Source organism: Malania oleifera, chromosome 6 (assembly GCF_029873635.1).
Source record: "Malania oleifera isolate guangnan ecotype guangnan chromosome 6, ASM2987363v1, whole genome shotgun sequence".
NCBI classification, from domain to species: domain Eukaryota; kingdom Viridiplantae; phylum Streptophyta; class Magnoliopsida; order Santalales; family Ximeniaceae; genus Malania; species Malania oleifera.
In genome coordinates this window covers 86312930-86328006 of record NC_080422.1, presented here as the reverse complement: position 1 = coordinate 86328006, position 15077 = coordinate 86312930, and the positions used below count along the sequence as shown (strand labels likewise).

At 36.4% G+C, this 15077-nt stretch overlaps 1 protein-coding gene across 1 annotated transcript; it reads left to right on the top strand.

Moving 5' to 3' along the window:
- Positions 1–319: 319 nt before the first annotated feature.
- LOC131158039 (probable protein arginine N-methyltransferase 1.2) lies at positions 320–14192 on the top strand. The gene is made up of 9 exons (XM_058112591.1): positions 320–734; positions 1362–1372; positions 9573–9728; positions 11305–11368; positions 11484–11626; positions 12005–12092; positions 12294–12409; positions 12701–12851; positions 13773–14192. The coding sequence occupies exons 1-9, from the start codon at positions 503–505 to the stop codon at positions 13976–13978; spliced, it is 1167 nt and encodes a 388-aa protein (XP_057968574.1). The 5' UTR covers positions 320–502; the 3' UTR covers positions 13979–14192.
- The last annotated feature ends 885 nt before the right edge of the window (positions 14193–15077 follow it).

Below are 15077 nucleotides of genomic sequence, written 5' to 3'. Positions count from 1 at the left end.
TATTCGTTTTAAAAATATATCTTTTATACAAGAAGAAATTTATATTTTTTTGATAAAATTTTAGAGAGTACTATGAAAATTTTAAAATGAAGAAAGGTTTGTGAAAATTTTAAACCTTAAGAAAAATCCTTTTATTTATTTTTTTATTTTTTTGCCAATAACCACAACCAAAAAAGGAAAAACCAGAACGCCCAACCAAAACAACAAGGACCATAATGAATTAACCATATTCTCATGCAAAAACGACATCGTTTTTTTTAAGCACCTTGCTTTTAAGTTCTAACTGGCAAGCAAAAAGGGGCAATTGCCTTGGCCCTGAGTGCATCGTCGACGCCTACTCTGAACAGTAAAGAACTAAACCCCTGTATTTAAAACAGCTTCAACTTTAAAGTAGTCGAAGCAAAACCACCCCGCTCACGGAAAAGCTATCAGCGGCGTAACCTAAGAACCTCTTCACGCGCGGCGGCGCTGCAAAAACCCTAACCCTAGCACTGCCAGCGAAATGGCTAAGCCAGAGAGTGCCAACGAGCGAAGCTCCGCGACGGACATTCGTAGCAACGGCTTCCACGACGATGCAACCGCCGCGATGAGTATAGAGGAGTGTGAGACTATGGAAGAAGCGACGACGGAGAGCTCGAACCTTGCTGACGACTCCGCGTGCGAGCCCGTTGATTCCACCATCGGTGGCGACAAGACCAGCGCCGACTACTATTTCGATTCCTACTCCCACTTCGGTAATTTACTATTTTTTTTATTGCTTTTTCCCTCTGTTTGGCAACTTGTCTTTCAAGTTCGTGATTTGAATGTAAAGGTCAGGCAAGTTAAAGAGTTTTATTAGTCTTAGTTGACTGGAGGTTTCTCCTCTTTGCTTTATTTGGTTGCTTTGGGAGATAGTAATTAGACGGGAAAATATTTCGTTTTAGGTGAATTTTTTTTTTAAATTTTCGTTTGAAACATGGTGGCAAATTCAAGAGAATGAGCGGAAAAAACTGATGCCTTACATCTTGTTTGTATCAAAATCGCAACTTTCATCGGTTGCAGACATGAAAAAAAAATGTCAGTGACAGGCTTGTGAACACTTCGACGCTAACCAAAATTGCTGCTTTATTTTAGTTTTCACTTGTTTCATTCTACGGAGAGTAATTTTGTTTTATTTGTTTGTGTGTTTGTGCTTGCATACGAGCTTGGATTTTTTTTAAAAAAATGTGTGTATGCTTTATGTTGGGTTGGCATGGTTTTCTTTTCTCATTTTTTTGGGGGTTCGGACCTCCTTTTAGATGTTGATGGTTATAAATTTGAAATTTTTAGTTTTATTTTTCTAAAACTTATTTTGTTTATGTTTGTCGTTTCTGTTTTTGCAGGTATTCATGAAGTAAGTGTGCTGCATTTGGATGTAAAAACAGTTCTACATTTGGTGGTTTTGGTTTCCCATTTCAATATATTTGGCGTCTTTGACATTTTTGTTCATATTGATTTCTTAGTTATTGTGGTTCTGATGCAGCATTCAGCTTGCTAACCCCATATAGTGGGACTTATGTTTTTGTTGTTATTATTATTTTTTTATAAATTTTTTTTTTTTGCTACTTTTTGTTGCTGTCCTTGACTTGTATAGCTTAGAGCATTTGTCACTGTAAGCAGTCCTCTCCCCATTGAGAAAAGGAAAAGTGTGGGTTGCTTCTATGTTTTAAGCTGACCTAGGCATTTAATGATGTAAGGTAGAATCTGCTGCCGTAATTTCATCTTTCATTTTCATTGGAGTTCATCATGGGAGTCTCTAGCCCATGTCTAATTCTTCCTATTCTTGTATATATTAATCGGTGAAATGCGTTAGGGGGTTACCCCTTGATGCATGTTATTTAAGGTTTTTCATGTTTTTTCTTTTTTATGATGACGATGATCTTTGTTAATGGTTATTTTAGTATTTTAGTATGATTAAGTGTGTTAGTGTTATGTTAATTAATGAGAGTTAGTATGGGTATTATGGTCATTAGAATATATTTGATATGTATTATAAAAATAGAGCGAGTGACCTATTTTTTGTGTTAGGTCATTCATTTAATAAAAAATCTCAACATGATTTTAGAGCAAGATCCAACTTAGACCCTACCACCAAACTGAACTCAGCAGTTGTCGGAACAACACCCTCCTGTCATTGCCTTTCTTAGAATTACTACAACTCTTTCAATATTTCACAAAACCAACCATTTAGTTAGAAATAGAATCCTTTGAACTATAAAACTACAAACCCCATCATCGTAAAACTCCCCATGTGCTGTCACGTGTCAGATTATTGCCAGCAGTCTTGACCCCATGTACCAGTGCATGAGAGTGTTTCAAGCCACCTCTTTTAGCTTTTTTCCCTCCCAACATATTTTGATTCCTTCCTTCGACCATATTATCAAGCTATTGGGCATGTGTTTTGCTCAAAGATTCAATCTTTGTCGACCATACACTCATGGTAATCCGTTAGTTGTTGTTTGGTGTTCGTAGAGCCTAGTTGTAAATTTCTTGGACCTCGATAAAGCCCTAGATTGCACGAATGTGCATGCATCATGCATCTAAATACATGCAAAGAGATTTGGGATTGTGGCCAACTTTTGTACTCTGGTAATAGTACACGTATGTGTGATTTATCTTGGGTGTACTTTTAGTTACAACAAGGAGATATGAGCATTGCGGAGTATTTTGGAGAGATGAAATGCATTCAGGACTCAAGAGGAACTTAACATTGTGCAACCTATAGCCGATGATGTTTGTAAGATGTAGAAACAGAGGGAGCAGATGACAGTTCTTCGGGTTCTAATGGGTTTGAAACCAAAGTTTGAGGCAGTCCGGTCCTAGATACTTATGTAATGGTTGCGGTCCGTACCGCCATAATTGGGATTTTTCTTCCCACCGATTTTGCAGTGCATGACGATATCAAGGGCCCAAAAAACAATTACGTAACGATGTTACATTCACGACCGTTATTTAAAACAATGGCTCACACTCGTTAACAAAAGGGGGTTGTAGAGAGGAAAAATAGACATATCATTGAAATCACTTGCACTTTACTTTATCAAATGCATATACTTAAAGTGTTTTCGAGTAATGTTGTACTTATTGTTTGCTATCTTATCAACAGGATGCCGTCCTCTATTCTTAGTGGTAAAATTCCTTACTCTGTTCTCTTTCCTAGTTCACCTCTATTCTCTTTACCTCCTTGTATATTTGGGGGTGTGTCCTTTGCTCGTGAGCTAACTTCCGGGGTGGATTAGTTGGATCCTCGTGCTATAAAATGTGTCTTTCTAGGCTACTCATATACTTAAAAGGGATATTGTTGTTTTAGTCTTAATTTGAATCACTTCTTTGTTTCTACATATGTTGCCTTCTTTGAATCTATATCTACTACACTCAGTACCTAAGTGCTTACGATCTCAATGCGTATCTTCCTTTGCCTAATCTTCTAGATTCTAGTTTGCTGCCCTTCTCATTGTTTCGATTGTCCTCAGTTGCAGTTGTATTCACAATGACGACTCCAAGAAAGAGAGTCCCCTTTAACTTCTACTACCGTGCCTTCGGTTTCTATGTTTGATGATTACATTCCACACGATGTTGATCCTTCCATTTTTTTTTGGAGCATATGTGCACAACATCCCATCTCCAACTTTGTTTGCTATGACCTCTAATCACCCTCACATTATTGTTTTGTTACTACTTATCATATGCTGCCCTTCCTAAATTTGTTTTAGAAGCTTTATCCCATTGAGGGTGGAGGAATGTGATGGTTGAAGAGATGAATGCTTAGAGGACAATGATGCTTGGGAATTGGTATCTCTTCCTCCTAAAAAATCTGTGGTTGGTTGTTACTAGGTATACAATGTGAAAGTCAACCCTGATGGTTCTGTGGCTTGTATGAAGGCACTCTTATCGCTAAGGAGTATACTTAGGTGTATGATTTGGATTGTTTTGCCACTTTTTTCGCGGTTGCCAAACTTACGTCAATACGTCTAATCATCTCTTTGGCCACCACTTGTCACTGGCCCTTGCATCAGTTAGATGTGAAGAATGCTTTCTTGCATGGTGATCTTGAGGAGGTCTATATGGAGCAACCACTTGGATTTGTTGCTCAGAGGGAGTTAGTCTTAGTGTGTCGATACAAAAAGGTATTATATGGTTTAAAACAGTCTCCCAAAGCATGGTTTGGTTGATTCAGTGCTGTAGTACTTGAGTTTGGCCTTCAACGGCGTTTAGTGGATCACTCTGTGTTTTATCGTCATACTTCATTGGGTAAGTTCCTTCTTTGTGTATTTTTATGATATTGTAATTACAAGTGATGATGATCAAGGTGTTTAGAGCCTTGAACATTTTCTATAGACTAAGTTCCAAACCAAAGATTTGGGACCGTTGAAATACTTCTTGGTATAGAAGTATCCAGATCTTGTATGGGAATTGTTTTGTCACAAAGGAAGTATGTTCTTGATTTGTTGGATGAGACTAGGTTGTTAGGATCCAAACTGGTTGATACACCCATGCATCCTTGTAGCAAATTCGAGCCGAATATGGGTGATTTGTTGCCTAATCCTAGATGATTACTGGAGATTTGTTGGAAAGTTGAATTATCTCATAGTCACTCAATTGACATATCTTCCATGACAAGTGTTGTGAGTCAGTTCTTGGATTCTTGAGGACAAGTCGTTGGGATGCAGTAATTTGCATCTTGAGATATCTCAAAGGTGCACCTGGGATAGGTCTCTTATATCACATTTAGAGATAGACCGATGTTAATTGTGCCAGATCACCTTCAGACAAATAATCCACAACTGGGCATTGTATCTTTGTTGGTGGTAATTTGGTTTCTTGGAAGAGTAAGAAACAAACTATAGTGGCTAGGTTGAGTGCTGAGTCAAAGTATAGGGCCATGATTCATGCTACATGTGAGCTTGTTTGGTTGAAAAACACGTTGGAAGAATTAGGTTTTCCACATTCTTAGTCTATAGAGTTGATGTGTGACAATCAAGCTTTTCTTCATTTTGCCTCCAATTCAGCCTTTCATGGCAAATGAAACACATTGAAGTTGATTGCCATTTTGTTAGGGAGAAACTTATGCAAAAGCTCATTACTACCACTTATGTGACGTCCGATATGCAACTTGCTGATTTGTTTACCAAAGCTTTGGGAGTTGCTCATGTTAAATTATTTGTAACAAGCTAGGTGCATGTGATATCTATGCTCTAGCTTGAGGGAGAGTGTTAATGATTATTTTAGTCTTTTAGTACTATTAAGTGTGTTAGCGTTATGTTAATTAGTGAGAATTAGCAAGGGTATTATGGTCATTAGAATGTATTTGATATGCATATAAATAGAGGGAGAGGCCTATCTTTATGTTAGGCCATCCATTTAATCAAAAATCCCAACAATCTTCCGACACCCAAATGTCATTTTGAGGAAGAGCAAGTGACAATGGTGGTGTTTGGTTTAGAGAGGGATAAGTCTAAAGTTTTGGTTGGGTTTAATATTGCCTTTTTAAAGCAGTGTTGGGATGTGGTGGGTGGAGTATGGGAGTAGGGTCTTGGGGAAAAGTGTTAATTCTACCTTTATCACCTTGGTTCCTAGTAGAAGCGTACATTCACTAAGGTATTGGTTTTTTGTCCAATCAGTTTAGTGACTAGTATATACAGGCTAAGGTTCTTGCTTTTAGGTTGAGTTTGGTGCTTTGTGATACTATTTTGGATGTTGGTAGTGCTTTCATTGGGTCTAGACAAACTGTGTGTGCAACCTTAGTAGCAAACTAGGCGGTGGAGAATTTTCATCATAGAAAAATACAATAAAGTTTTTGAGTTGGATTTAAAAAAAAAAAAACCCATAGTTGTGTTTGTTGGGAGTTCTTAGATAATGTTTTCTGTTGGAAAGGTTTGATGAAGAATGACAAAATTGGATGAAAGGGTGTTTATCTAATGCTCCTTTCTTAGTGATTGTAAGTGGGGAGCTATAATTGTGGTTTAAGTCTTCATAGGAGTTTTGGCAAGGGGATCCACCGATCCACTATCTCCTTCTTGGTTTGTTATTGTGATGTATGCGTTGAACAAATTAGTAGATAGCGATGTGGATAGGAGGCTTGTGATATTTATTAAGGTGGGGAAGAAAAGGGTGGTATTACCCCATTCTATATTTTTGTTGATGACACTATTATTTTCTTAAACGACAATACAAATTCTTGGCGAATATGAATATGCTTATAATTTACAACAGCTTTTTCCCTTTAGAGAGGTTAATGCATGACTTTCTTTGGGCAGATCATGGGAAGAGAGCATTTAGTTAGTTGAAAAGTGGTCAAAATAAACCTAAATTTGAAGGGAACTGGGGCATGATAGTGTGGCATTAAAAAACATCACCCTAATTGGTAAATGGTTGTGGAGGTTTCCACCACATGGCGTAAGTTGATCAAAAAAGTAAATATAGACTAATCGTAATAAGGGGGAGGCAAGAGGAAGCAGTATTATTTCTCATGCATGCCCTTGGGAGTTTGTGTGTCCCAAGTGGTGGGTAATTTTTTCCTCACTTGCTTTAAAGTTGGGAATGGAAATAGGGTGCATTTTATGAGAGGATGTGTGGGTGGGTGAGGTATTTTTGGAACTAATGATGGCTTGTTTGTTAAAGATTTCTTCTCTCCTTAGCATGCTTATCAGCTCATTTGTCTTTATTTTTTCCAAGAATCCCAATGAAAGAGAGTTGGCAAGCTGACGAACTTCCTTTTTTGTATTGAACCATTTTGTATCTACCAATGGGGAAGATGAGAAAGTGTGGGAGGATGATTCTCTGGGGTTCTCTTCTAAATATTTTTTCTTGCACCTTTTAAAAAACCCTTCTCCCATTGTTTTCCGTGAGAGCCACATCATCTGGAAGGCTAAGGTTCCTTGGAAAATCATGACTTTTATCTGCACTCTGATAGCAAATAGGACTAATACACATGTGTTACATATAAGAAGGCCTTATAGGTCTTTGAGTTGTGCTTAATGCATAGTGAGTCCAATGAAATGAAAGTTCACCTCTTTCTGCGTTGTACTTCTCTTTCACAGGTGAAGCTTGGGTGGTATCTTGCAATGTGAGGGATTTTTTGCTTGTGAAGCACGGGGTTTTGGCTCAAGTTGAAAGGGCAGTTTATTATGGGGTGGAGCAGTTTTCACTATCTTATGGACCCTTTGGATTGAGAAGAACATAAGAATCTCTATGGGGTGTGCATCCTGCCCTAGTTTCTTTGGAGAGAGTGACGTTCTTGTCTTTGTTTGGGCCCACTCTTCTTGTGTCATTTGGGGTTTATCTCTTCAAAGGGATAAGAGGACAGTTCTTTTGTAATTTTTCTGGTTGTAGTTTATTGTATCTTGACGACATCTTTCCCTCTGCGATTGTACTTTATTTTGGTTCTTAATATAGTTTTTCTCCATTTTTTTTTATAATAAAATTTTAAAAGGACTTTTGATTTTAGAATGAACTTGTGGAAAAGTGATCTTGGTGCTATTAATCTTAATTTTGATAGGGCTTTGGAGTTGTTTTCTCTACTTGGCATGGTGTTTTAGATTGGCTTTTGACTTTTGGAAATCCTCCTTAGGAGTTAAGGTCATTAGCCTTTTCATATCATGTGGTTGCTAAGGTGAATAAGCATTTAGGTGGGTGGAAGGGTGCTTTATTTTATTTAGGTGTTGTACCACTCTCAGTCGACTTTGTTTGGTTTGGTGGGAGGCTGTGTCTGGTTTAAGGATGTGGGGGTCTAGGTCTTGGCAATTGGAGTCTATAAAAACAGCTGCTTTGGGTAAATGGTTATGAAGACTTTTCTTAGAGGTGAACTCCTTGTGGTACAGATTTATAAGTGAATTTGTCTTGTAGGTGAATGGTTGGGATGTTAATATGGGTCTTAGATGCTTATCTTAGATCCCTTGGAGGTTCATTTTGCAAGTTTACTGTTTATTTATTCCTTTGACAAAGTTTAAAGCGTTACAATGACGCTCATATTTACTATTGGGTGGATGTTTGGGTTGGGGATCATCATTATTGAATATTTTTTCCCTGTCATCCTTCTTTGCTCCATTATGTGGTTATTTCCTTTTTTCTAATTCTTAATGGTGATTCTTCCTCTTGGGATTTTCATTTTTGAAGGAATTTGAACAATAAGGAGATGGAGGAGGTTTCTTCTTGCTTGTTGTGTTGCAAGGGAGGGATGTTATGATGTGAATTTGGATTCTTCTAGTGATTACTCTTATAAATCCTTTTTTTTTGTCATTACATCTGGTCTAATGTGTCTTTATGTCGTATTTGGGAGGCCAAATTCCCTCGTGAGATTAGAGCATTTTTTGATTGATGGCCCTTATTAGCATAGTTTAAAAACCGGTACATAACAGCCATTTCAGCTGTAATGTAACGGTGTCAGTGGCTTTTGAGATCATTGTAGTTTGATATCTCAAAATTCTTTTGATTGTGTTACAGATTGTTATGAGCTGTTACATTATCTGGCCGTGAATGACTAAAATAGGTTTTTGAGTCTTTTTTTGCATTTTCCTCCTTTCATATAAACATGGAGTAAAATTTTTTAGCCAAATCTACCTTGAGAATGGCACACCCAAAATGCGTAGGGTGTTAGCATGTACTGCGTTAGCCTTTTTGGAATTTGGTATTTTAGATTGAGCCTCAAGGCATTTTAGGCATGCCTTACCTTGAGGTGAGCCTCCATTGAGCCTTTTAAAACATTATTTTTGACAAGTTTGGTAATGCAAAAAGGCGTGGTGTCGTACCTGTTACATAATGTCCCGTGTTTGTGGTGGCAACAACCATTACACACTTGCACTGCTATAGAGATCATTACATGATCTGTTACTGATATTTCAAGCCATTCTGAGTAGGAGGCCTTCGAATGAATTGGCCTCTCATATGGTCTTTTTGTGTGTGTGTGCGTGCGCGCTGTAACAGTTCTGAGACTGTTTCTCATCTATTTCTGCACTATTCTTTTACTTGTCTACTGGGGGTATGTGGAGTATATTATTTGGCTTATTTGGTGAGGTTTGGGTGTGTCTGAAGACGGTGGAAGATTTATTGGGTATTTCTTTTACAGGATTCAGGAGTAAGGGTACTTTTTGTTTGTGAAGGTGTTAATTCTTTGATGTTTGTGGGGGATCTGGTTGGAGTAGAATGCATTAATCTTTTTTGGGAAAGAAATTGGCCTCATCTTTGCTCTGGGAGAGAGGATACAATTTTTGGCATCTCTTTGAGCTTTTACTGCAGGCTGTTTTAAGGGGCTTGTTTTGAGGATGTTAAGCGGGACTGGAAGGCTTTATTGAGTTGATTGTCTGTTATTTTCTTGTTCTCCTTTTGATTTGAGGATTCCTTGTGTTCTTCTTTGTACATTCTCTATATTCTTCTAATATGTATTCTTTTCTGTAAAAGAACGATGATGTTCTTGTCATCACTGTCTTTATTATCCTCAGCAGATCCCAAGGCTTTTATCTGTTTTCTAATTATGGATGCTTTATGTTAGTCCAATATCTAAAATGCATTTTTCAATATATTGGGGATATGTTCCCCTGACTGCTCTTGCATTTCAGGAAATGCTGAAGGATGTAGTGAGAACTAAGACATATCAAAATGTTATCTATAAGAATAAGTTTCTATTCAAGAACAAAGTTGTCCTTGATGTGGGAGCTGGGACTGGAATTCTGTCCCTTTTTTGTGCAAAAGCTGGAGCAAAACATGTTTATGCGGTATGTGGTTTTATCTTCTATCTTTTTGTTTCTTATCGTAATGTCTTCATAGAAAATATATATTGGTTGATAAGTTTCTTGTGATATTTACCATAATCACATCTTTTAAACACATTTGTATCAGTGGTGCAGCATGACCTCTGCCTTTTATTGTTATTTTTATTTTTTCCCTGGGGGGGGGGGGGTGGTGGGGTGTTGTTTTAGGTGCAAAATTGCATGCTTCTATCTCCACCAGGTGTGTAGTTTGTATTATTAGCCTTGATATCACGAAGGGTTATTTATGGTGTTGAGGACATTTGTGGTGCTAGTGAGGTGGTATTTCTGCAACAATACACCTTGGATTGTTCTACATTGCCACTACACGTGCATTTGTTTGCTAGCTTACAAATAAGGCTCTAAAAGAAGGGGATGCGAGAGAACTTTTGTTTTGTAGCGTAGATTGCATTCCCTGGCTTTTGGCTAATTAGTTATGCTGGAGTTCTCAATTCCTAATTGGTCTTTGAGGAGTTTGTTTTCTATAAACACAAACATAAAGTAGCTGGATCTGTGTTAAATAAGGCTGTACCCCTAATTCCTCCCATCCTATTATTTGATGCACTAGATGTTCATAAATGTCAATTATACTAATGCTTTTTGTTTAAAAATATAATAGACTTGGGTACATTTACAATTAGAAAAAGGGCAAAAAGCAATATAGTGAGAATTTCTCTGAATATATAGTTTTATAGAATATGATATGCCCCCATGTTCATCTCATATTGTACTCATGACTCTGCATCTATGGCCATGCATTGTAGATCTTTTTTATACGAAATAGTATTTTAAAAGATCAAGTTTAGTGCAGCTGCACCCAAGGGTATGTCCACTTATTATTGTGCTAAGCGAAGCACAATAGTACTTTATCTGATGGCCCCTGAATCCTGGATGATGAGGGTTATGAGGCAGCTTTATGTTTGCCTTGAAGTTGGCATTCTAGTATTATGCTTCAACCGCCTTGCTCAAACATTTTTATGATTTGATACACCATTTGGGGCTTGAATTAGATATCTATTTATCATTTGGGGCTTGAATCAGATATCTATTTACTGGAATGGTTTTAGATTGAGGTTGCCCCCATTTTGAGTGCTTTACCCCTCCAAACTGGATGATCAGCCAAATTCATGACACCATCTGGAATGTATGCATAATTATACTAATCTTAGCAACTGGGTTTTTTCAGCCATGATTGTGTTTGTACTCTTGAGATTGCAAATGGGGTTTCTAGTAGCATTTCTCATTGTACTTTCTAATGGTGAAATTTTATGATTAGGTTAGTTTTCTAGTTCTGTAGGAGTGCCTATATTGACAACTTGTAGTGTATCTGAGCATCAAGATGCTATGTCCTGAATAATGGTTGGTTTCCAGTTCAATTAGTATCTGGATTAACAGCATAGCTTATTCAAGCATCAAGATACCATGACCTGATTGCATGCCCAAGTGCCCATAGTTTGCACCTTATTATGTTAATCAGAATAGTTTTTTCCTCAACTTCTGCAATAATGTCACAAGCCTGATTTTACAACCTTATTATTGCCAGGTTGAGTGCTCACATATCGCTGACATGGCAAAAGAAATTGTTGATGCAAATGGGTTTTCAAATGGTGATTATCATTTGTCTAATTGTTCTTATGTTTTCATTATGCCACTTATTATTTCTTTTCCACAAATTTTGAGTTTTTTAAACCCCTGGGTCATTTTTTTGGGGTGGTGTTACAGTGATTACAGTTTTGAAAGGAAAAGTAGAAGAACTTGTGCTTCCAGTTGCTCAAGTGGATATTATTATTTCAGAGTGGATGGGCTATTTTCTGTTATATGAGAATATGTTGAATACTGTCCTGTATGCTCGTGATAAGTGGCTGGTAAGTGGAATGATACTTTCACATTATGATTTATATTTTATGCTGTGTTATAAACTGGGAGAATACACTACCTGATTTTTCTCTAGTGATGTGCCATTAAAAATTGAATACACTCTCATATGTATGTATTGATATATGTATAGTGCTTGTACAACGTTCCAGGTAACTATGTTGAGCTTTCATTGCTGTAAGATTAGTTTTATGCATTATATATTTATATTATATGCTAATTCTTGTATTTGTTTGTGGGAAAAGCTTTTGCTACTTCAGTACATTTTATAATAATGTTTCTTCTTGCAATCTTTCTAGGGTAAAGGCTTTTATTGTTATTCTTTAACTTGATGATGTTTTTTTAGTCTTACTCCTGCTTGTTCTCAGGTTGATGATGGAATTGTGCTACCAGACAAGGCTTCTCTCTATTTGACAGCCATTGAGGATGCTGAATACAAAGATGATAAGATCGAATGTGAGTCTCTTCACCTCTTGCATATCTGAGTAGATGAATGATTATCATTGTGTTCATCTTCATGGGATATTATGCGTTTTTACTTGGATCATTGGTGGAGTCCCTTCTCCCTGTAGTGTTTCCACTAATTCTGCTTTTGCAATGCACTTTATCATATTTTATTTTTGTTATTTTTTTTTTAAATAAATCTTTTGTACTCAGTTTGGAATGATGTTTATGGCTTTGACATGAGTTGCATCAAGAAACAATCCATGATGGAACCTCTTGTTGACACTTTTGACCAGAATCAGATCGTAACAAATTGCCAATTACTGAAGGTGGGAAATATACTCAATTCTAGTGATCAACTTTTAGTTTTGTTTTTATTTTCTTTCTGGCTAGAGGATGAGCCGTGACTCAATGGTGAGGAATAGCATCCAAACCTGAAGATCACAGGTTTGAATTATGGAAAGTCTCTCTGAGCATGGAGATTTGACTCTATGTATTGCCCTCCCAAGACCCCTGTTGGCAAGGGAGCCTCGTGCACTGGGTGTTACTTTTTTCTTTCTAGCTGGATTTGGATATGTTAATTCCTTCACTGGATTGAATTATTTACTTTCATGATCCAGACAATGGACATCTCCAAGATGGCCCCAGGGGATGCTTCGTTCACCGCTCCGTTTAAGCTTGTGGCAGAGCGTGATGATTACATCCATGCTGTGATAGCATATTTTGATGTGTCGTTTACAAAATGTCACAAGATCACAGGCTTCTCTACAGGTTCATTTCTTTGTACTTTCTCTATAAAATCTTGGTGAAATATTATGTATTGTTGATCAAACTCTGATGATCATGGGCTATATATATATAGTCATGCCTGTGCCTGTGATATATTTCGTACTCTCTTAATTCTACATTTGCTCATACCCCGAACAAACATGCATTAGAAAATCATGTGCTGGTTAAACACTGTTGTTGAAAATGGAGAAAAGTCTTATTGGCTGGCTGTGTCATCTGTTTGTGTTTTTTGTGCTGTGATTCTGAATGAGTGTCAATTGCTGTCATAAAGGAAGTGCTTCAACTGCCATTGTTGATTTTGCATTTTTTTAATTGATTTTATTGCAAATAAATGGTGACAACACCTTTATTTGTATTGTTCAGTTGTCAATTTTCCGCAATTGTGAATAGTTGGAAACCAACTTTAGAAGAGTAGTACCCAGAACTCTGCGGACTAAATCATTGTGTATAAAATTTTTGATGAAAAAAGCTTTAAAAATTTCTCATGTGAAATTGAAATCAAATTACAATAAAAATATCCCTAAAATTCTGAAAAATAATAAGAATCATTGAGAAAATACTCTCACTATTTTGGAACCTCACATACAACCGGATTGTTTTTGGGAGTTTTAAAAATTCATTTTAAACTTTAAAATATAATGATTATGTAAAATGATTATAATTAATTTATTTGTTTTATTTTAATATCTTTTAATATGTGTTCTTTGTGTTTTCATTGTTCTAATAATCATATTTATTAGCTATTATTTGTTTCAAGGACAAAAATGGACATGCGCACAGTTATATTTTTAATTTTTTGCATGAAAATACCAGCTAAATTTCTTTATTGGGGGTTTAGTTTCTATTTCTAGGTTTTTAGAGCTGACACTACTTAATGGCAGTAATATTTTTTTTGGACGGCAGGGCCAAAGTCAAGGGCGACTCATTGGAAGCAGACGGTGCTGTACCTGGAAGATGTGCTGACCATATGTGAAGGGGAGGCAGTGGTTGGGAGCATGAGTGTGGCGCCCAACAAGAAGAATCCCAGAGATGTGGATATAACGCTCAAATATTCATTGATTGGTAAGCGTTGCCAGGTCTCCAGAACTCAATATTATAGGATGCGCTAACCCTTCTCAATATGTTCTGCCTTCTTCAGACCCTTTGTTTCTTTCTACACTGGTTTTTGTTTTTATTTTTTTGTTTTATTTTAAAAGAATGAAATGGACAGACTTCTGCTCTTTTTTTTTTTTTTTTTAATTGTGTTTTTCCCAAAAGGAAAATGTAAAAATTACTATAATTTGTTTATGTACTTTTATCTAATGCAGTGTTTTATTTTAACTATTGTTATTATCATTAGATTTGCTTTGGATGTTATTGCCCTTTTTTTGGGGCCACCTTAGTGCATGTTCTAAATTTTTGAATCACTTTTTTGGTGAATTTTATGTCTGAAATTGAAAGAAATACTTTTGTTCGGTTCACACGTTAGGATTCTTGAGAATATGGGTTTTTAATGCTTTATAACATGGATATTCTCATTTTATTGTAATAGCATTATTGAATTACCCTTATTTGGTAAAGATAGTAATATGATGTACTTTTTTTACTTTGAATTATTTTTTATGCTAGTAAAAAAATTTATATCTATTAGTAATTACAAATAAATTACATAAAAGTTGTACGAAAGAAAAGAGGATTTTTAGTCATGGCCAATTCTGTGTTTTCTTTTTTCTTAAAACAAAAAAAAAAAACCCTAGGGATCATGACACAAAACTCTATTGGTGTCCCCAAGTAGACTTGATTATTCATATACATGCAACAATTTTATTACCAAAAGAGCCTCTAGTATCTTGTTATTGAAAATGATGTATGAACGGTGAATTTGAAGATGATAAAGCTCTTCCATGTAATTCTTTACTGCTGATTGTGAGATACTTGCGGCTCATTTGGTTCACAGAATAGCTATGTTTATTCTGATTCATTCTCAATGGAATACCTTTTTTTGTGTTTGGTGAATAACTATTCCTAATGAGGTTCTGCTCCTAACAAATTCGGAATACTTATTGTAGGAGGAGGCATGGGTAAATAGCTATTCTACCTAGCGTAGCCCATAACATGTTAAAATCTTAGTATTTCAATTATACACTCAATAAGTTTCTAAAATTATTGGCCCAAATCCCCTCCCAACCTGATAAACTCTCCATGGCCACAAGTTTCTGTGTGTGGGGA